At 35.2% G+C, this 23,113-nt stretch overlaps 3 protein-coding genes across 14 annotated transcripts in view; 1 reads left to right on the top strand and 2 right to left on the bottom strand.

Moving 5' to 3' along the window:
- The first annotated feature begins 28 nt into the window (after nucleotides 1–28).
- LOC149924476 (uncharacterized) lies at nucleotides 29–5,269 on the top strand. 2 transcript variants are annotated; one of them, XM_090161568.1, is made up of 19 exons: nucleotides 29–197; nucleotides 273–304; nucleotides 369–553; nucleotides 609–677; nucleotides 741–819; nucleotides 878–958; nucleotides 1,020–1,245; nucleotides 1,310–1,398; nucleotides 1,456–1,867; nucleotides 1,935–2,008; nucleotides 2,234–2,300; nucleotides 2,362–2,478; nucleotides 2,545–3,069; nucleotides 3,135–3,336; nucleotides 3,408–3,602; nucleotides 3,662–3,874; nucleotides 3,940–4,132; nucleotides 4,200–4,252; nucleotides 4,893–5,269. In XM_090161568.1, exons 1-19 carry the CDS (start codon nucleotides 148–150, stop codon nucleotides 4,980–4,982), a joined length of 2,952 nt encoding a protein of 983 aa, XP_090017694.1. In that variant the 5' UTR covers nucleotides 29–147; the 3' UTR covers nucleotides 4,983–5,269. The 2 variants fall into 2 exon arrangements, with proteins under 2 accessions (XP_090017694.1, XP_090017693.1); XM_090161567.1 differs by having other exon boundaries at nucleotides 3,659–3,874.
- Nucleotides 5,270–5,804: 535 nt separating this feature from the next.
- Nucleotides 5,805–10,190, bottom strand: Tsc1 (tuberous sclerosis 1 protein hamartin). Of its 2 annotated transcripts, XM_090161566.1 has the most exons (15): nucleotides 10,173–10,190; nucleotides 10,016–10,065; nucleotides 9,747–9,884; nucleotides 9,579–9,682; nucleotides 9,355–9,504; nucleotides 9,156–9,300; nucleotides 8,929–9,092; nucleotides 8,713–8,786; nucleotides 7,705–8,648; nucleotides 7,177–7,640; nucleotides 6,901–7,122; nucleotides 6,601–6,838; nucleotides 6,449–6,537; nucleotides 6,217–6,394; nucleotides 5,805–6,155 (listed from the first exon to the last, which is right to left on the bottom strand). In XM_090161566.1, exons 2-15 carry the CDS (start codon nucleotides 10,032–10,034, stop codon nucleotides 5,992–5,994), a joined length of 3,093 nt encoding a protein of 1,030 aa, XP_090017692.1. In that variant the 5' UTR covers nucleotides 10,035–10,065; nucleotides 10,173–10,190; the 3' UTR covers nucleotides 5,805–5,991. The 2 variants fall into 2 exon arrangements, with proteins under 2 accessions (XP_090017692.1, XP_090017691.1); XM_090161565.1 differs by lacking the exon at nucleotides 10,173–10,190 and having other exon boundaries at nucleotides 10,016–10,163.
- Nucleotides 10,191–11,257: 1,067 nt separating this feature from the next.
- babo (TGF-beta receptor type-1 babo) overlaps nucleotides 11,258–23,113 on the bottom strand; it is a 203,648-nt gene continuing 191,792 nt past the window's right edge. For all 10 annotated transcript variants that reach the window (XM_090160085.1, XM_090160086.1, XM_090160089.1 and 7 more), the window contains 3 exons: nucleotides 18,347–18,796; nucleotides 15,707–15,837; nucleotides 11,258–14,496 (listed from right to left, as the gene is read on the bottom strand). In XM_090160085.1, coding sequence (XP_090016211.1) covers nucleotides 14,365–14,496; nucleotides 15,707–15,837; nucleotides 18,347–18,796 — 713 coding nt within the window. In that variant the 3' untranslated portion in view covers nucleotides 11,258–14,364. The remainder of the gene's footprint in view (nucleotides 14,497–15,706; nucleotides 15,838–18,346; nucleotides 18,797–23,113) is intronic.

Raw genomic sequence — 23,113 nt, 5'->3', positions numbered from 1 at the left:
AACAATCAAAATGGCCGTTTGTTTATGTTTTTGCGAGGGATAACATAACTGTAAAAATTATGTGATAAGAAAGTTTCAAGACGACAACATCGCGTAACATTAGTTGGCGGTTTCCTTTTTAGTTATTTTAAGTTTACATTTCTTACAATGGGTTTGAGTAAAGAGCAAATAAAAGTCTCAGCCCAACAGCTTTTCAGGTAAGGTCGCTCAGCGAAGTACCGATAAGCCAAGGCTTAGTGAAGTAACTTCAATTTTCATTGTTTCTTTCGTAGTGAAGCGGAGGTTATGAAAGCCTATTTACTAGGTAAATTACGCACCTATTCTTGAAATTGTATAAATCGATTATACAATAACAATTTTAATTACAGACCCCACAACATTGTCAGCATCTAATGAAACAGTCCAAACCCGAAGGAAATTGGCTCAACTTCTTGAACGGCTCTTATTGACAGATTTGGACTACGCTTTGGACAAGAAAGTGGAACAAGACCTATGGAGCATTGTATTTCGCAGTCCCATTACAGAATTGCAAAGCAAATCTAAAGATCAAAAGGTTAGAATATTTTAAAAACCGTCAGTCTATAACATTAAAACAATAAATTCCGTAGAATTCTAGTCAAGCTCATCAAGGACAGTTGGCTCTTACTTTAGAAGCAGCTAGTGGTTTCTATTTGCAAGTAAGTACAATTATTATTGGTCGATATTTTTTAATAGTACTCAATCTAAAAAAATTGTTTTAGCTTCTTCAAAAACTTTCCCATATCCATAATGTTGACAGCTTCTATTATCCAAGAGGTTCTACATTCAGTCATTCATCTGGTAATTTTCACACTATTTTTATACTAAACAGGGAAATCAATAACATATTTTCACTTAGATTTTAGAAAAGAAAAGACGGCAAATAAGTCATCTGTTATTTACATTTGTCAACACTGCATGGTTCACCTCGGTGATATTGGTAAAGAAAATTTTTGAAAACTACCAACATACAACTTACTAATTGGTAAACATTGTCGTAGCTCGTTATAGAGGACAAAGTCTGCAAGCTGAAACCTTTTACAGACACGCCATTGAACTTATTCCAAGCAATGGTCAACCTTACAATCAACTTGCAATATTGGAAGCGGCTAGTGGAGAAAAACTATCGACAGTTTTCTTTTACATTCGAAGTTTGGCAGTCCAACATCCATTTCCATTGGCTGCCACTAATCTACAAAAACTTTACCTAAAAATGATCTCTGATAAGTTAGTTATAAATTGGTTAGCAATTTCAAACAAGTCTTAATTATTTTTCTCACCAAAAAAGCAGCAGTTCGTTGGATACTAAGTCAAGAATGTCTGCGTACGAATATATAAGCGCATTTCTTCAATTTCACGCATTAGTTCATGTTGGAAATGGTTGGTTTTTAGCCTAAGTTGAAAGAATGATTACAGTATTAACAAAATGTCTTACAGATTTTCCCAAAGCTGAGAAAGTTCTGAGTCAATTAACAACTTCATTACCAGCGTTAATTATAGCGGAAAAGCTAGAAACTTGGCAACTATTGCAAATGGCAACAGTTTGCATGTTTACCATTGGGCATGCGTGGAGTAGCTTAGAGACGGAGGATGAAAAGAATGATCACGCTGAGAAGGACAATATCAAAGCTCGTATGAGCAGTGATGAAATTCAAACTGTCAATATTGGCCTCGATCTCATTGCATCAATGCTAAATGCCTTTTTGCTGCCCATTCACGCTGTTTTAAATGTAAATGAGAGTAAAGATTACTTTACACTTCCAGCAGTCAAAATTGTCCTAGACTGGATTTTGCGCCATCATAAACTATATTCTATATTAACCGAAGAGTCTTTCATTAAGAAGCCTCAGTAAGCTAGAAGTCATTCAAGGCTATAGTATTCAATTAATATTTTGTAAAAAATATTTACTCAATAGGATATGGCACGGTCTTTCCAAGTTACTGAATGACTTACGCTCGGAGGAAAATCTAAGCGATGAAGTTAAAGAATGTAAATTCTGCGGACAAAAACTTGTTGGCATCTACGAGTAATAAACGCACCCCACACAAGGAGGGCACGCAGCCTTTATACACACTAGTGTATTTCATATTCCAAAGACAATTGTGACAGCATCACATTTTTTATCAGGCTGCCCTCTCCTTGTGTGTGAGTGTGTTTGTTGTTCAGAGAATGCATGGATTAGTTATTAAATTCAACGTGTAAAAACTTTTATAGTTGAATCTGTGCCACTGCCTGAGGACTGGGATTTGCAATGTTTTCTACCTTTACAAAGTTCCCATATGTAAATTAATAGCTTTTCGGGCCCACCAAAAGCAAATATTTAACTACGTCTCGTTTTATAGCAATCTCCAGTTTCAAAATCAAAATCAGAAAACCTTAACTGATGGTGAGGCTTGCAAGCTTAGAGCCAATAGACTTGTCAAAGTAGGAAAAGAATTGAGTGATTTGCAAATATTTGGGTAAAATTGTGACATTTCCGTAATTTTAATGAAGGTAATAAAATCTAATGAATGAGAATTTTTTAGCACCCACTTATTTACTTTGGTGGAAAAAGAAAATGGGAAAAAAATGTATACAGCTACTCAGTCAATAGTTGCAACGGATCAAATGCTCTTGCAACAGATTCAAGAATTGGCAATTGCAAGTGGTCCCAATAGTGGGAATAGCGCATCCTCCAAAATCTCCAACAGTGACAAAATTGAGCCCAAAAGCAGTCCCTCGAGTAACAACAGTGGCAAAATACAAATGCCAGAAACAGCTCCAGTCTTTCAAGAAGTTCGCTTCAAATTGGACGAACAAAAAGATAGAAAGAAGGAAGGTTTAATCTTCAAAGATCCTGAACCAATTGACAAAATTCGTTTCGAAAAGAGATCCCCTCCACCCATGGAGATACATGGGAACAGAGAACAACGAAAAGGAGGTAGACAAAATGTCGCCCTTCAAGCAATTTTGCAACAACGAGCCAACCAATCTAGCTACAGTCGACCAAAGGAGCAAATGCTGCCTGAAAATGAAAAGCCAAACTGGATGCCAAATTACAATACAATGCAGTAAATTATTCCTTAATAAATACTGATTTTGTTTATAATGGCTAATATTTTGCTAATTACTTCAGAAATATGCCGCCGCAAGCTAATCAAATATCAGAAATGAAGGCCAGATACAATAACCAAACGCCAATGGGCAACCCTAATCAATTTCCCATGTCAAACATGGACTTGCCATATAATCAACATAACCAAATGCCACCCCAACAATTTCCTCAACATCAACCTGTGATGCATCCTTCTCAACAAGCAATTTCATCTCAGAATCAAGTTTGAATACCTAAAAAACACAGTATTTGACTTGAAAATGAGATGATAATTTTAAATCCATACAATTTCAGATGGCGCCCAACAGCTCTTCGTTGCCACCACCGTACATGAATAATTCTCAGCAACAACGAATGCTGTGGAACTATAACATGAACTATTCAAATCCTAATCCGCAAGCCAACCAAAATTCCTCCGTTCATTCTCTCTTAATGCAACAGCAAATGTTGCAAACTCAACAACAGCAACCTCCAAATAGCCCACAATCGGTAAATTTCCAGCATTCAAAAGGTTTATTTATATTTTAAATTCGTTATTTTTGAAGCAGTTAATGCAATCTGGATATCACATGCTTCCCCAAAATCCCCCGGGTCAAAGAGAGCACCCTTTGGGGAAGATTCACAAGCCAATATTGCAAGGCATTTTGGGTAGTGGCTTGAATGACTCAATGCAGCAGTCTCAATTCAACAATCCAATGATGCACCGAAGGGAACCAATAGAAATGCCCCAATCCTCTTTTGGATTGCAATTGGGAATACAGGTAACTAAGCGTGCTTTTTAACAAGAACACCTTTGTAATAAAATGCCTGACAATTCCATCTCTAGAATTTGGATGAATCTCAGAGAGGACATTTCGGCACTATTAACCAAACCTACGGATCCTCAATCAATCGCGGAAGTCAAGGAACAAATGGTGATAGCTCGCTAATTCAAGCGTCCAACGGAGATTTGGGAGCCAACACTTATTCCCTGTTTAGCTCACCTTGGTCATCTGGTCTAACAAGCCGTACCAAAGACTGTAAGTAGCTTCGTTTCTATGCCTAAATAAAACTTGGTTAAAAATGAAATTTATATTATATTTTCAGCCCAAAATATTGGAGGGGGAATGGAGCCTCATATGATGCAACATCGCTCCCAGGTACTACAAAAAATCAAATTAATGTAGTTCACTTGGTATTCCCCATTTGCAACCCAAACATTCTATGGTCTCCGTTATTAGAAATATTGGTTTAGCACTCTATTGAGCTTTTTGGCCTTTAAAATGGGTAAAGGTCATGTCATCTGCTTTGGAAGATGTTAAAACCTATAACTTAATGCAAACGGGTACTATAACAAGTGCTTCCTCAGTAGCGGATTATGTTCCTCTGAGGGCCTAGGTGCCATTTAAATAAGTGGTTTTTTTTTAATTTTATTTTTTATTGCTATAAAATTTTGATATTTTAAAATTTTCAAAAGGGGACAGATACACATAAAACAGAAACTTTAAAATCTTAGCACCCAAGAAAAAAATTCTGCTTCTTAAAACTTTCTCAGTTTGATTTTAACCAAAGGCGAAAAATATAGGATATAAAATGTAATTATAGGATATAAAATGTAATTATAGGATTTTATAGGCATATTTTAAAATTATAGGATAACTGAGAGCCCAAAAGCCACGTATTCCTTCTCGCTTAAAAGCTTCTGAAAATGTGGGGCTCATTCTGGTCACGCTTAGAGCATCTAAAATCTGTATTTGTTATAGCCACAATAATAATGGTCCTTTATCTATTTTTGCAAAGTCACTTTGGTCAGGACCAGGACCTTCGCCTTTGGAGCGTTTGTTGGAACAACAAAAGCAAAGGCGAGACGCCTCCTCTCACGGGAATTAAATCAAATATCTACGCTGTTTTGGATTCTAATTCTGGATTTTCTCCACAACACGACTTATTAATGGCACAAATTTGTTAGCCTGAAGAAAATTATAAAAAATGCCTAGAAATCTCAACCAGGTTTGGATTTCGTGGGTGAGAAGATAGTTTGGTGAAAAATTTAAAAATATAAGGGCTTTTCTAAGCTGACGCCTATATAATAAGAGCAACCGAGTGAGAATTGTATCTCTTCTCGTGACTAAATGTACACTTAAACTATCGTTTATGTGGTTCATAAAAATACTTAAGAGGTAAAAAAAATATGGAAAATGTTTGTCGTTGTCTGACAAGATCCCTCCTCCTTTTATTCTTAGTTTTTTATACGGAGTAAGTTAACCTAACTGAGGTGTATTATTTTTACGTATGTTTTAACCATGATAAAACATGTAAATTAGTTGATTTAGATCTTTTTTTTTGTATCATGTTTAATCAGCCGTGTCAAAGTCTAAAAATCGGCAAAATTCCCTGGCTGTCTTTTTATTGAAATGGGATAAAAAAATAAATTTTTTATTTTTTAATGATTGAAAATTATATTTCCGTAACCTAAGATATAACTAAGTCGGAGACAAGATTGTTGCTAAAGCTTGAAAAAAACATTTTTCATTGCTTCTTTGTAATTTCATATTGTTTTGTCAATACTAGGTATCGGTAATGGTTCTTAAAGAGTACGAAAAAAAAGTAAATGTTTCCCCTCTGGCCCAAGGAAACCAAATGAATTATCAAACCTAGTTTTAAATAAAAGTTCAAAGATCCCTAACCAAAATTGAGTGTTCTTATTTCAAATTCATACTACAGTGTCACGAACATTTGTTTATTTTAACCTTATACTTAAATATTATATACAAAGACTTTAACAAAAGGTTTTAAGGAAAATTAAGTAGTAGAAGAGCATCTCAATAGAATTATTCAAAGGTCCTTTTCTTTGGACAATTCTAGCGTGTTACGACTCTACTAACATAATGGGAGGAGTTCATGACCACCGCTCACTGCCAGTTGCTCCACCATCAGTAGCGTGCGACGTTCTATGATCATCTTCTTCTTTCATCAGTATTCCGTACGAAAGTTCAGTTTGAGCAGGGTGCCAATGAACAGGATAAGACAGAGTAGTGTCATCCGCTTTAGGCAAATTAGGAACTAACAAAAAAATATTAAGCCTATAGTTTAAGGTACGAACAGCACCGTAACTAAATTGTACCTGTTCGAGTTACAGTGTCTTGGATACAAAGTTTATGATTGAGGACTAAAATTCTTTGTTCTTGAGTTTGGCACACGCGTTGCAATGATATTATCCTCTCTTCTAAGGCTTGCACTTTGTCACGATGGAAAGATTTGACACTTTCTAAAAGTTTTTTCTGCTCTTCCATAATGTATTCCTAAAAAGTGCCGTTTAATACTTTGCTACTAATTATTTCAAATTAATTACTTACCTTGCTGGTTATTTGCTCTTCCAAAAATTCAATCTTGGATCTAAAGGCATCAATATTTGTTGTCTGAATTCTGATAGTCATTCTTAAATCTAAAAGAAAGTAAATAATTTAAAGAGCAATCAAAAAAGTTGATAAAAATAATTTTTATTTACCCGTGATTTCCTCTTTAGCCGCTTTTTTGAGTTCTTGCAATTCATACTCAAAATCAGGCGGTTTAGTCATGCAGTTTTGTTTATCAGCGTACCTTTTATGAAGTTCGCTAAAAACAGCTAACTGTTGGGTCAATTTCTTCACCTCAGCTTCTTTTTGGGCGTATCTCTCAGCTAAACAATGATAGTCTTCTAAATCAAGCTCACATTTAAATAATCTCGCTCTTTCATTGTCTAATTCCTAAAATTAAAAAAATTTAAATAAAATTAAAAGCTCTAAAAAATTGCGGGGTAACGCATTACACTTTGCAATTTCTTTATTTCTTGTTTTTGGTCATCCAAAGAGTATTGCAATTCTTTATTCGTATAATTGAGACACTCATTCTCTCTGGTTCTCTGCCTTAAAAGTTCTTGCAAATACTTCTGAGCCAGTTCCACATTAAGCTGCTTCAGTTTGTCTTCTTTCTCGCGGAGAATTTTGTTTAAATTTTGAATTTCTTCTTCTTGAAGAATCATTTGTTCCCTCTGAAATTAAGCCAAATTAGAATCCAATCTAGATCAGCCTTCAACTAACCATACCATGGCCATATTCTGCTCTTCCAGAATTGTGGATTTTTTAGCCTTGCCTAAGAGTCTTCTGTTACGTTCCGCATGCACTTCTCGTCTATGTCTCTCAAATAAAACTTGCATGTGCAACAATGAAATTTGCCCTCTCAAAATGTTTAATTCGTCTATGGGAGGAGGACCACCAAAATGCGTCCAATCAGTGTCTTTCATATTGGTCAAGGACATACTTTTCAATTCCTTCATGTAGATCTCGCAACCCAATTGTAAATGCCTGTCCAAGACTTCCGATGGGGACAACATTGAAAATTTGGGTTTGTCCAATTTAGGTTTTGATTGTGCATTAGTTTCAGTGGCTTTAATGACCGTAGGAGTTGTCTTCAAAGTAGATGTGACTGTACAGTTTTGATTACATTTTGCGCTTTGACTAGTTGTTGTACTGGGGGCTACTAATTCGCTCTTTTTGGGAGAAGTTGGAGCTGAAAAAAAAACGTTATAAGCATTGACACTAATTTGGCTTCAACTGCGTTATACCAGTCATACCGGCGATAGTAGCTTTAGGATAAGTAGTTTCGGTATCAGGTATGGAGCTCAGTTTAACACCAACATTAACACTACTGGATGGAGGAACTGCAGTTTTGCTCAAATTGGTCAAATTAGGCCACGAATGTGATTTACTCAGCAATGAGGTACGTTTAATCCACTCTATGGGAATCTCCGGTGGATGTCCGCAATGACTAAAGAAGCGTAATCTATTGATTCCATGTACCAATCGTTCTATTAACACACTAGATGCTCCGCTACTGCCCGAAAGGTCCTTTTCCAGGTCCCGGGATGGTAGAGATGCCATTGAATTATTCACCTCCTCTTCAATGGATGAAGTTAATTCGCCATGATCATTCGCTAACGTAACACTGACGGAAGTGGTCAATGTATTTGTTGTTGATTGGAACTGTGATTCTTTAGTTAGTGTGGTTAGTGTTGTAGAAGAAGCGGTAGTAGCAATGGGTATCACGGTTTCCTCTAACCTAGTTTCAGAGGTTGCAGACTGTTCAATAGCTTCTTCTGCCTGGACTACTTCGTTAATAAGCTCTTTCACACCAGCTTCATTATCTTTAGGAGCGTCAGTTTCATCCTTCTGAGTTTCCACTTCAATGATGTCTTCTTCACTGGGGCCAATTTGGGAACTGGAAGTCACATCTTCGTTAACGCTAGAAGTGGCCTCAGTATCTCCATTAATTCCTGATGGCGACATGTCCGAGATGACTAGAGGTGCGAGATTCACAGAGACTGTTAACATTTCAGCCACGTCGTGTAACAAGGAACCAGGTTCCACCGGAATATTGATATTGCTGCTTCGACACTTGGAACTATGATTTTTGCCACCAATATCTAAAATAACGTCACTTTCGTTTAAGCTCTCCCCTCCGTCTAGCGAAAGGGTGCCACATTGAACAATTATGTCATGCGGCTCAAGATTTTTCCATCTAGAAAACATTATAAATTTATCTATACAAATCATATTTTTTAAACTTACGAACTTGGAGCTACCTTTTAGTTTGAAGCTCAGTATCTTTTGAAGCAGTTACTAATAAAGGATGCAGCCTAACTCTTTCTAGCATTGGCTGAAATAAGTTTTAAGACAGATTAACCTCATGATCAAGAAAATGACTGTTTTCAACAATCATAACTAAGACCAAACCCTTCTTTCATAAGGCTTGGGCTTTTGAAAGAATGGTCTGGTTTATTAATTTAAAGTATGCGTACTTTGATAGTTTCCGCAAAGACAACTTGGGTTTCAAATCCCTGTTGTCCACCATAATGAAGCCTCAAATACGCCAAAAAATTACAAGGGTACATGGTGTAAAGGAGTTGGAATAAAACATACAAGGGAACTCTCAAATGTAAAAAATATACTTCAGGCACGTTGCCTAAGTCATCAGAAAATATGTTATTATTTGATTATTTTGAATTAGACAGCTTTTATATCTAACCAGGTTTTTGGGTACTCCACGCGCAAAGACGTGAGAAAATGTCAAATATTTCAGGCAAATGAGGTCCAACCAATGATGGAATAATTGGTAAAAGTGTTATTATGACAAGTAGACCATTCATCAAATTTTGGGCATTTATATCAGTCTAAAATTGTAAGATTGTTAATATCTAATAAAAATAGTTGCTATACTTTTATACCTTCAACAAGTGCAATAATGCATTAAAGACTTTATGGTTTGCAATTTTATGGACCCAAGACGGGCGTCTTCTGACAATATGTCCTAATAAAAGTAACCCTTCTTCCCTCAAATCATGTTTAAAAGAATCATATAGTTTGTCAAATAAATGCTAAAGGATCATTATAAAGTACATTAATTAATAATCAGCTCTGAATATACACATAAGATAGAAAAAATATTAACCTTATCATGCGGTTGACGAACACCAATCAAAATATCTAACGATCGGTTAGATTTGGTAGCCATGTAATAGTCAACCAGTGCATAAAGTAGCCAGGAATCACGAGCTATTAGATAATTATTTATTTAATACTAAGGATATTGTTTAACATTCGATGCAATACAACTTACAGGAATTAAGATTTTCATGAATAAGCCCTTTCACTTCGTCAACTATGTTACTTTCTTTGGATTGATCTAACAAAGTAAACAACTCTGTCACATCCATCTTGGTGTTAGGAGATGCAAAATTTCGGGCCGCATCTTTCTCTGAAAACAATGTGTCCGAAGTCAAATTATTAGTGACTTTGATAGCTTTTGCCAATGACTTTTTTACCTAACAAGTTTTAAACTATTTTGAGCATTTAAGCCTCGTCATAATGAAAGGGAAACCTACTCACCATCTGTTATAGAAGTCATTTTAATTCTTTAATATTACTGCCTTTAAAACCTAAATTTAAGGGTTTTCATTAAAAAAATAAGTACGTAAATATATTTCAACGAAGTAATCATTTTGGGTAAACAAAACGGAAAAATTCAACTGGCTCCTCTGCCTACTTTTACAAAAATGGTTGTAATAGAAAAGATAAGCAGACGACCGATAAAACCGTCTACGACCACAGCGACAAGATGCGGTTTGAATAGTCGCAACCATGAAAAAAATAAATGGCGGGAAAAATGATTAGCCCAAGCTATATAATAGAAATAACTAGACAAATGATATAAAACAGACCTTGTTTCGTGTATTGAGAGAAAAGCTACGAAATAAGGAAGCGTTCTCGGCAAAGCTTTCATTTCTAAGAAGATATTTTCTTTGTTTTCTAGACTTAACACTCTTTAAGCGAGCATCTTTTTTTTAGTATTGTTTAATCACTACCATTATTAGTCTGGAATTTAAGCAGTTCTTTCCGAAAAATAGCTATTATTATTTTTGAAAAATATTAGAATTGTTCAAGCTAGTTTGAGAAAAAATAATAGCAGAAATTTTTAAAACGAAACCAATTTAAAATTCTTAACCTTGGTTAGCTTGACCCGGATTAATATTCCTGACGCATTCATTTTATTAACTTAGCCGTAATCTGATAAGCGGACGTGCAATAAGAAGTACGAACAAAACTATCTTACCCAGACAAAGCCCTGGAAAATCGCAAAAATCTACAGACTAAATTGGTGCAAACATACGTACAAAAAATATGGCGAATTCTTTTATCTAGATTCCCAGTTGTCCGGTATAAATCTAAGCTAGAATAAGAACTAGTCTGGCTAATAGATTGCCATTTATTTCGCCACTAACAGCTCCAAAAATATAGGCCTAACCGTTATTCGGTACATCCGCTAAGCGCACGCATTTTCGTGCCTTCCAAAAACATTTGTCTCAAATTATATCTTTCGTTCACGATAAATAAAAACATTTTCGGTTTGGCGCAAAAACTTAATTAAGTTGGACTGTTGGACGGTTAAATAAACAGTTTTCCTCGAACTTTTATATACTTACGAGACTTTTACTTAAAAAGAGAGAATTAAATGGAAAAATTAACAACAGGACCAACATAGGATTACCTTTTTTTAAATAATTTCCTTCAAGTTTTCCAAAACTTTCACGAAAAAGATAAAACTTAGAATTATAAATATGAACGAAAAAATGTTTTTAATCATTTTAATGCCACATCATTATAGCTTACAAGGCTTAATTAATGAAAAAATTATGCAACAAATAAATTCATATTTTTTTTGTACTTGACAAAAAACGATTTGTGATGTAAGAGAGTGATGTATTCATTTTATTTTTGAGTTTTGGGAAACAGGCTATAGAATGATGGTACTTTTGAAGTAATGAATTAGTTTTGGTTTCTGTTTTTTTTTCTTAGAAGTCATAACAAAAAAATTCACAACTTCGTAGAAGCCAAAATAAATCTGAAAACGCCCTAAAGAATGTATAACACTGGACAAAAATTAACATACATTTACAACTGAACTTTGTTATTTTTTTTAACAATTTTCTTTAACACAATATTTTGTTGGTTTGTTTTTAGCTCATAAGCGCGTGTTTGCGAAAATTTAAAAGAAATAAAAATCAAAAGTTAAGTACGTATATAACTTCGTTAAATATATTACTCAACTTATGACACGTGAATAGTTTTGAAAAATAATTAATATAACGTTTTGTTTTATAGTTTTGAACACTCGTTTTAAAAAAAAATTACATTATCGTACTTTTAAGGTTTTAAAAATTTAAAAAAAAACCTAAAAACAAAAATGTGATTTATTTTAAAAAATATGAAGTTTACCAGCTTATGTATACGCCGTGTGCGTTGTTTGGTTGAGTTCATCAAATATGCGTTTGGATGAACAAAAAACTGAGTTTCTTTTCTTTGAACTTTTTCTTAACGAACGCCAAAAAAATACCTCGAAAACACAGAGGTGATTTTTTTAAAATAAATTGAGTTATTTAGTTTATATTTGAATTAAAAATTCTTCTTTTGTTTAAATTTTGGTACCGGAGAATTTATCTTTGAGGTAGCTGGTAGCTGGCAACTTCTTGGTATTTTGTTTACAATATTTTATATACCTGAAACTTTGTTTTTCAATTATATTCCAGAGAGGGGAGAGGGCCTTAGACCCATAAGCAGCCAAGACTTACGTCGTTACTCAAAGATTTTCGAGTGCTTTGATCTTAGTTTTACATTCACAAGTCAAGTGGCAAAGACCCTAATCAGGGGGCTTGTTTCGAAGCTTCGATTATAATAAAGAATACATAGTCTAACCCCCCCCCCCCCCCATTAATGAATTTCGGGCTACGCCACTGACCCTAACAAATATATATATAAATATTTTACTTTTGAAATGTTTAAAAGTAATAGGCTGACGGTTCTTGTCTGGCTGGCTATAAGTTCCTTCAGACCATGATGGGTTTAAGTACCGAATTCCTCACTAACAAGTAAGAGCAGTGCCCTTTCACTTAAAGTCGCGCTAACGGTACCAGATAATTAGCAGACCATTTTAAAGTTGCACTTAAAAACTAAAATTTTTTAGACAGATTCAGCCGTATCAAATTACGGGAAAAGCCGTAATTTCAATTCCACTAAAACTGAGAGCGGCCGAACGTGAGCCTTGGCTTACTTAACTCAAGCAGCGCTACCTTTACCAAGTCAGAACACTCTTTTTCGTCCACCCACGAGGGGACGTTACTAGCCAGTCTTTCACTGAAAAAATGGAAGGTAGAGAGAGAGAGAGATAGAAAAAAAAATATAGACCATACGAAATGAAAACAAGAATATTAGAAACAACGAGAGAAGATTCAAAATAATTCGAATTACAATTTTTTCTTTCAGTTTTTGGCACCTAGAAAACTTGCGTATTGTTTTTAGTGCACGGTAGTGAATTTATTTTCAGCCCTGATATCGAGATTACTGGTGACAGCTGAAGAACGAAATAATATTGTAGGCCTAGAAGAACTGTTTTTTTTAAATAGAACATTCACGATTATTTTTAGTCATTAAAGTTTTTTATCCGCTTAAAATGGATTATTTAAAACCATTTCATATCTTTTTCTTTTGTTATTGTCACACGCGTTTATAAAGTTAAACCAGTTTTTGTTTTGAAGATGTATGGTTTATACTCGATCTAAATAGCAGCACCAATGCGAGTCACTGTTAAGTGGCGAAACAGAATAGGAAAAAACGACCACTTTTATCTTTTTTTCTTCAAAAGTATAAAAAAACTGAAGGGATTTATTTTTTTTGGTCCACTGGTATGTTTTTTCCGCCGGTAATCCCTGATATACATATAAAAAGAATTTAATTTTAGTTTATTTTGATGAAGGTCACTTATAAAATGACAGCAATTTTTCTTTAAATCTATTTCCGAGCGCGCGCAAAAACAATCGATGATCGCACATTTTAATTTTAAGTTAAAACGTTTTTCGCACTTAATTTTTAAAACACCTGTTTCGCTAATCTTGAAAGTCACGAAAAGATGAACGTTCCAATTAGAAATAAAACCATTTCTGCCACGCATCCACGCACTTAATTTCTCAAAAAAGAAAATAAAAAGTTAAAACTTAATTTTGAATTTTGGTCTTGTTTGTTTTGATTTTTTTTAATCAAATATAATTGATTAAGGATTTTTTCACTGACTAGTTTGAGGAAAAATAAGGATTTTATTTTTAGTTTTTACGATTAATTAAAAAATATATATGTATAATCCCTACTAGCTAAGGGGTTATTTTGTTTTACCTATTCAAAGTTTAAATGGTTAAAAAGAGGACCAGCACCATGTTAATTTGAAATAATTAATAATAAGGTGGGGGAAAATAGTTAACTTTTAATTTTTTTCTTTATTTTATAGTATTTGAATATTTATAAGGCAGTGATGCTAAACTCCACGATAGTGTTTTTGTTTTAACGATTCTCTCACTTGCCATCAATCATATTGTAAAAAGACGCAATAAGGCTTAAGAGTTATCCATATTAGACCCAATACGAACCACCTTAGCTCAGCATGGTTCACCGTCGTAGTTGTCAGGGGTGGGTCGGAATAAGCACTTTTACACTACTAATTCGTCGACAAAAATGAAGAAAATTCTAACTCAGCGAAAATCACTTTGTTTGTTGTCCCCCGCAAACGAAGATAATTAAATAGATAAAATCCGAACCGTTGAAACGAAAGAGATGGATTACTTCTTCGATTACTTTCGCCCTCACTCTCTTCTTTGTTTTTCTCGTGTTTTGTTTTATTTGAGTCATCTATCTCAAATGGACATTTTGATGTCTTCTTGGGCGCCTAAATTGGCTATTGTCTTTTTGATTCTCAGAGCGGTCAGCCTCGCGGCCGCGTTTTGGTACCAGCATTCCTTCATGATTTTGGACATCACCCTCAGTGCCTTCGTTACATTCATTTAAAAAAAGAAATAAGTTAAAATGATAAAGGGATAATTTTCGAATATTATTCGGTTATTATTATCGAGTACCAAATATTAAATTTAAAAAAGCGACTAATAAAATTTTAAAAGGCTATTCGAAACGATTACTTATTATTAAACCGAATACCCGTTATAAAGCGAATAGAAAACGGTTATCAGTATTCAAATGGGGTTGAAATTTGTCTCACAGATTTTACCCTACGATAATCGTTTTGAAGCGTTTTCAATCCATTTAAATCGGTATATTCGAACGAATAATCGTTTAGAATCTGACTTTTCACCGTTCAAACCCAATATTCGTTAATTCGAATAATCGTTTTGAAAAACGGAATATTCGAACGAATAATCATTTAGAATCTGACTTTTAGAATAACTATTCACACACCCTTATATTATGGGATTGCTAATATTTTTTTTGGGCATCCACGAATATTTTTACGTCACTTAATTTTTAATATTGACTTAAACCTTACGTTTGCAATTTATCATAGTTCTAAAACTAAAAACTTGTTTTTATCAAAATGGGGTATTTGGACTTGTTATCGGGTAGCTCAAATGTTACTTAACATATCATAATTTTACACTGAGAGTCAAATTATCCATTATTTTAAGTTAATACTGGTTTTTATCATTTATAATTATCTGATTACTTTTCTATAAGCAAAACAATAATTAAATAGGATTAATTGTGAAATAAATTTAATAGTTTTAAAGATAACTTAACCATAACACAGTGGCGCCGCCAGCAATAGGCACGAGTAGGCACGTGCCTACGTGGAAAACTAGAGGGGGCTCCAAATTTATTAAAAAAGGGGGCCCTATTTTTTCATATTTTAAAATTTTCTGTAGCCGAATTAATAGAGAAATGGCTGAAAATTTTCAAACTTGTGACTAGTTTATTAGTCTTTAGTCACATAATTATTTACGTTGTCAATGGCGAAACAGACTATTATTGAAAAAATGCATTAGGTAAATAGGTAGAGTCATACTTATGTTTATTATGTTACTTATGGTTGAAGTAAATATATTAAAAATTGGTGGGCAAGAGGGGGCCCCAAATTGTAGTGCCTACGTGGGAAAAAATCCTGGCGGCGCCACTGCCATAACATTATCAGGTTAATATTGACACCGGCTGATGCCTTTTAAAATAACTAAAAATACAGAGACGTACCTCGCAAGCCTGCCACCGATTGGGCAAGGGTGGTCTACTTCTGTCCACGCAAACGACTTTGCGCATGTCCTCTATTGTCGGATCTGAAGGCACCTGGTCGTAATAGGGCAGCTGATACTCTTCGTAGATTCCTATTTCGTACACGCATTTTAGATCAGATGAAAATAAATCGATGATATTTCAAAGGTCTATTCGTATTCCCTTAAACACATCTCGACTGTCTCGATGCCCAACGAATATACAGGGGTTTTACTTGGTTCGGAAAAGTGATTTTTATTAAGAAAATTACTTAAGGTGGAAATTTTAAATTTTTATAGTTAAGTAAATACACTGGGGGACTTTGATTGGTTTTCTTAAAATATTTTTACAGTTTTAGAATAATTATTTTTTCACCACTAGGTGCTAGATCAATTTTGACAATTAGGAATTTGTAGAGCATCATCTGAAACCTACGAATACCTTTGCTTCGATGGGAAAACACCTATTTTTCACTGAATAACGCGACTTGAAAAATTGACAAGCCAAAATAAACTTGTTTGATCCTGGAAAGCGAAAATTTCAATCATTATTTTTGTTGAGAACGCTTTTTGGCCTTTAAAAAACTTGGAGAAGGATTTTGAAACATCTTATTAGTCATAAATGGTTTGTACTCGAACATCATACTCGAACTCGACCTCGAATAAGCAATTAGAGAATACTCGTCGATTGCCGAGTACCAAAAAAATGGCATAGTCGGGTACCCGATTACTCGAATAAGCTGCTCTCTAAACTCGTCGAGTATTTTTTTTTATCCTCGTTGCTTCTAAGTTCAAAGAGGGGTTTTTACAACTTTGGGGGGGGGGGGGGGCAATAAATGGTACCTATAAAGTTGTGGAAACTGTAGTTCATTTTAATTAATGGAATATTTTTCAGCGTTGAAAGTAACGTTTTAAATTTAATTTCATAATTTCTTAAATAAAACCAGCTCCTAATCAAGTACTCGATAACCCGACTCGTTAAAAATATCGGTTTTTTTAGTTACTCGACTTGAATAAGAGAAAGTTTCCCCTTAATCGTGTACTCGATTACTCGACTCGAATACTCGATTAAAAAAAATGATACTCGATAACCGACTCGATTGCCTAAAACCACTATTTTCTGTTGGGATTTATCTAAGAAAGGGTTTGACGCAACTCCTATTGAAACGGAGAATTGAAATTTCTTGCCAAGAAGTAAACACCAGAAATGATAGAACGTGCATTTGAAGATATGATTGTCCGAGCTCAAGCTCGCGTTGCAGCCGATGGGGATATAATTGAACCCACTTTGTAAACCATTATTTAGCATGTTTGCAATAAATTATTGTATTTAATAAAACCCGAATACTGTGTCTGCTTGTGTGGAATTTACATTTTATTAAAACTAATATCGGTATTTCTTAATTGGAGGTTTCCCGGATCAAACAAGTTTATTTTGGCTTACCCAACTTGTCAAATCGCGCGAAAACTGGTCTTTTTCTATGATGATGCTCTACAAATTCTCAATTGACTAAATTGATCTAGCACCAAGTAGTGAAAAATTATTTTTATAAAAGTGAGAATATTTTTTGAAAACGATGAAATTTCACCTATCAATGTCCCTCGTTTTTAGATTTCGTAAAAAATTACTTTTCCGAACCAAAAAAAAACACAAAAAGTGTATAGGTCAGCTTGGTTTTATCCTTTCCTAAACACTTACCGAAGGTACACTTAAAACGGGCAAAAATACGTTTTATCGTACACTCTTCATACGACTATCGCTGATTTGTTTCAGGTGCAAGAGCACCCAATTGATTTAAGATACTTTAATAAAAACTAGGGTTTTATCGAGTTTGTCACTTAACCAATCTTTTCATAATTGATATTTAAAGAAAATTTATTCAATTAGTAATTAAGTAAAAGTAGAATAAGAAAAATTTTATGGTTTAAACTCTGGACCCTCAAATTCCACGATTTTTCCTGGCCTGTAAAAATCTAATATATCTTTGTATCTTAACTAAATTATACTATTTAATAAATTTTATTTTAACATATTTCTGTAGATGGCAATCGAGTTCCAGTGGAAAGTTCAGGGTTGCCACAGTGTTTTTATACAAATTCCCTGATTTTCCCTGTATTATTTTGTGCCAAAATTTTGCATTTTTTAACCTATATTTTAGTAAAGGTTCCAATTTGCAACCGAAATTAAATTCCCAGACTTTTAGACCCATATTAAATTTGCCCGACTTTAGACCACTATCCAAATTCCACGACTTTTAGACCCATATTAAAATTATCTGACTTTTCGACCCATATTAATATTCCCTGACTTTTCGACCCATATTAATATACCCTGACTTTTAGACCCATATTAAAATTCTCTGACTTTTAGACCCATATTAATATACCCTGACTATTAGACCCATATTAAAATTATCTGACTTTAGACCACTATTAAAATTCCCTGACTTTAGACCCATATTCAAATTCCCCGACTTTTAAACCACTATTCAAATCCCCCGATCTTTAGACCCATATTAAAATTCCCTGTCTTTTCCCGGAATTGCAGGTTATCCAGTTACTGGGGCAGCCCTGAAGTGGAAATGGACCTAAGTGGACGGGGTAAATAGTGTCGTTGAACTACCTCCGACGTTGCACCTCCTGGCGATCTCCCACAGAATGAGTCCGAACGCGTAGATGTCCGCTCTCTTGAAGGAGTCGAAGTGCGTGCTGTTGATGGAGTCGTCCAGGACCTCGGGAGCCAAGTAGCGTTTGGTGCCGACGCGGGCGTTGGGCGGGATGTCCACCGTGTTGGTGGCGGAGTCGTATCGGACGGCAAGACCCAGGTCGGCGATGGCGCATGTGCCGTTCATCTTGACCAGGATGTTCTTGCTCTTGAAGTCGCGATGGGCGATGGCCGGCTTGCCCTGCGTGCCCAGGATCTCCATGTGCAAATGCGCCAGCCCGTTGGCGATCGAATAAGCCATCTTGCACATGCCCTGCGTCGTCACCGTACACCGGGTCAAGTAGTCGAACAAAGATCCGTTCTCGTGGTAGTCCGTTATCAGCCACAACTGCGTCCATGTGCCGTTGTCTACAAATATACGGAGATAAAAGTATTCATTACAATCACCAGAAATTAGGCGCCACACCAGAAATTCGGCGTTACGTCAGAAATTTGAAATTAAGCCTTACACCAGAAATTAGGCGTTACGTCAGAAATTCGAAATTAAGCAGTAGTACAATGAGATAACTATATCGCGTGGTGGAGGTGTATGTTAAATTTGCATAGAGTTTTGCTGGATGAGAGTTCTAAATCAGGAATGGCGGAGGTGTACGTTAAATTTACATTCGAATTGTTTGCTGGATGAGAGTTCTAAATCAGGAATGGCGGAGGTGTACGTTAAATTTACATTCGAATTGTTTGCTGGATGAGAGTTCTAAATCAGGAATGGCGGAGGTGTACGTTAAATTTACATTCGAATTGTTTGCTGGATGAGAGTTCTAAATCAGGAATGGCGGAGGTGTACGTTAAATTTACATTCGAATTGTTTGCTGGATGAGAGTTCTAAATCAGGAATGGTTGAGAGTTAAATTTCGATAGAGCTGGGTGATAGTTCGAGACTATAGAGATAAGTTTATAAGATAAGAACTTGATATCGCGCGTGTGTATTTACTACGAGAGACAATCATCTGTCAATTTGTGGAATAAACGAAACACGGCTCCACGTAACAACTCTAAAGATCTAGTCCAACAATGGAGATTGAAGACTGTTACTTAATTTTCTCTCAGAGATTCAGAAAAATTAACATTTACCTATATACAATGATCAATGGGATTACATTATATTTGACGCTACCGATTCCCTAAAACAATATGTTAGGTCTTTTCTTCCATGGTGGAGGTGGGATTGAGGTGGGACTGAGCTTATGATTTTGGCGGAAGATTTTTCCGAGCACCAACGCGTTTTCCGCACGCGAGCACGTTTTCCGCAATATTTTCCGCACGCGAGCGCGTTTTCCACGATATTTTCCGCATATGAGCGCGTTTTCCGCATACGGTGGGTGTAAAACATTATACATTTGTGTCCGGCTTGTTTATTAAGTAGTGGTGGGTGTTGTATGTTAAAACTTTAAGTTTTTTAGTAATAGTAGGTGGAATAGGTTGCGAATGTATTGGAATTTTTGTTGTATCGTGTATAAACGCACGTGTCCAAGATCAGGTTGACTCAAGTGGAATATCTTAAGTTGAGATTAAAAACCTTATCAACAAGATCGGAATATTTACCCTAAAAAAATGAGGTGGAGATGTGTGTAAATTCAGTATATCTTAAAAAGACGATGCTGATGAGAACTATTTATCATAAGTTATTGGAAAACGTCATCACATTTATTTATGACCACCCTATATAAGATCGATGTTTGGTATATTTTCGCTTAAATCTCCGAAAGCTGAACAATGTAAGTAAATCAACGCTCTATATCTATAATTGTTATAAGTTATTAATAACTGGTGTCCTTTATTTTAGGGCTGACCTCAAAACGTTTCTAGTATCTCGAGCTAAAGGTGTTACTATCACGGCGGAATGCGAAATAAGACTAGGAGTGTTGGATGGCGGAAGTGGGATAACTCTAACCGACAAAAATGTGAAACTCTTCATGGGAAAACCGGAGATTAAGTGTGATTCGCTCATCACTAAGTCGTGTTATTTTGATCCACCATGCCGCAATCACTATTTTAATGATATCTGTGGACGGTACCCGTTTAGGGTTAAATGCTGGATATGTGAGAAAATATACCTAACCACGAGAGGACTTAAAGTTCATATACTAAGTCATTTATCTTGTAATAAAATAAATGAATCATCGGATGATGAAGTGTGCGATTGTTCGGCAAGTGAACACTTGCATTATATAGCTGAAGATTAAGCTATAGATGATCAAATTATTGATTATCTTAACGAGTTTATTGTCAGATGTCAAAAGCCGTCCAAACGTGATAAAATTAAAAATATGGAAACAGCGTCCGAGCTAACAGCGGTCAAAAAACTCTTGATTCTCTAATGACATCTAACGTTGTTTTTCCACCCGATTTAAAAATGCCGATGATGAACAGCTGGAAGCTTTGGTATTGTTATAAGCGTTTATAATATCATCTAAAACGTCGATATATTTAAGGGTGTTATTCTGCGTGAAATAGCGATATAAACGAGATTTAAAACTTCTAATGAATCTTTCAATAATGGACGCTTTCATTTCCGATCGGGTAGCGAAAAATTTAATGTTCCTTCTTTCTAATTCACTCTGCACTTCTTGACAGACAAATTCGTTTCCATGATCACTTTGAATTCTTTTCGGTTGACGGCCTTTTTCAAAAACGTTACGTAACGCTTCTAAAATTGTTACACCTTTCTTATTTTTAACCGCTACAGCCATAGCGTATTTGCTAAATATGTCAATAATACGTAATACGTAGCGGAATCCTGAATTATATTTAGACAGCTTCTGAAAATCTGCCAAGTCCGCTTGCCACTGTTCGTCAATTCCATAAACAATAGTTCGATTTCGTTTGAATCGTTTTCTAGCAGGTTTATGCAGCGTATATGTATCCTGCTTTATTAGAAATTGCTTTACTTTTTCCAATGAAACCTTTAAACCTTTATGTCGAGCTGAATTATAGAGCGCTCGAACTCCAGCGAATGACCCTGGGTCTGCGGGATTAGTATAGATTTTCTCAAGTTCTTTCTCTATATCGGGTAATATTTTGATGTAATGGCATGTAACGCCAAAAAAGGAAATTAAATAATTCTAATATTATAATAACTATGATAATTAATACAGCTGTGATAATTTTCGGTGATTTTGAAAATGATTGTGATAAATAGGCTAAAAGTCCTAAAGAGACCGTTTCTGTACAACCTTCCATTGTAGGCTTATACTATGAAATGAGAACAAAATTATCAGGTTAATATATTTTATTTAGTATGTATCCAAGATCTTAGAGCACTAGGTGTAGATGATGATAACATTGAACTACTTGGTGGTGTATGAAATACGGCGAATGTTTTTAACAGTGTCAATCTTACAGGATTTTTAATTAAACGTTTTGAAATAATTGACTTATGAATACCCTCGTAAAACTCTAACTCCTATAGGATCAATCACGGTTCCAGGCGTTTTTCTCCCAGCGTCATACAAAAGATCGATTATATTAGATCCTCCAATCACTTGTCCTCGAATAGAAAGCTCTCCTGAGTTAGCCCATCTAATATATCTCGGATCTTCCGTAGTCGCTCGGTATAATGAAATCGCATCACTAACATAAGTTGCAGGTAGAGAATAAGATATTTGGGCGAACCAGGTTTTAGGCCGTCCAGAGTTTTCAATAACGGGAGAGACTTGCTCTTTACGTACGTAAGTTAACCGTCGTTGGAGAGTTTGATTGTATAATGCTAATTTATCTGATTCGTTTAAATCTGGATTATCTAGAATAGATTTCATTTCATCATCGAGTGTCTTCTCTTTTTGAAGTTCAGGTGTTTCTTCTGTTTTGGAAGGTGTAGTGTTTTTTAATCTCTCCATTAAATCTTCAGGTACTAGAAGCATTTTTCGAGCCATCATCGGTTTATAGCTCGGCTTATTGCACTTCCGGCGACTGAGCTAACGATAGATAGCAGTGGCGCTAATAAAAATGGAAGAAAACCACCTTTTTGTACCAGTATCTTTCGTCGTTTTGATATAGGGTTCTTCTTCGACACGTTTCGTATAACCGCGCTATGTTTCTTTAACCGCTTACGATGACGTTCTGACAGTTCAATTGTTCCGTGTAATACATTTATACAACATTCAACAACGGCCAATATAGCTTCCTTACTGGCGTACTTACTGGCTGTCTTTCTTTGATTTGGATTGCAGGATGTTAGGAAACGTAGAAAGTCTATGTTTTCCCTTACCCGTTTGGAGGCATACATTTAGAGATTTTTCTTAACCTTTCTTTAAACGTAATGAACAGTCTTGGAATATCTTGTAGTTATGATAATTTAGTGCAACCGATATTTTCGATGTTAGTAACTGAAACTCTTACGAGTGTTGATAACTGTCTATAATACACTTTATTTGGGGATAAAGACCGCTGCTTCTTCACCAGGTATTAAACCCGTTCGTAGTAAATACTGTTCTGGAGTGTGAGGTTTCAAGTCAACTAATAAATACCCAAATTTCCGTGACGTGGCTTGTTGGAACGCGTCTATAACGTATTTACTATTGGTTGGAGATATTTGTCTCGCGAGATGGTAAATTGTTGATTTGTCACGTGGTGATTTAAAAATAAACAGATAATGTGCATTTAAATTTAAAGTTCTTATTTATTTTCCAGGGTAATAAAGGTTTTGCATTAGAATTAGCACGGAGG

Source organism: Leiobunum rupestre, chromosome 10 (genome assembly GCF_980474605.1).
Source record: "Leiobunum rupestre chromosome 10, qqLeiRupe1.1.hap1, whole genome shotgun sequence".
Lineage (NCBI taxonomy): Eukaryota > Metazoa > Arthropoda > Arachnida > Opiliones > Sclerosomatidae > Leiobunum > Leiobunum rupestre.
The sequence above is the reverse complement of the archived record's forward strand: the minus strand, read 5'-3'. Positions and strand labels throughout refer to the sequence as shown.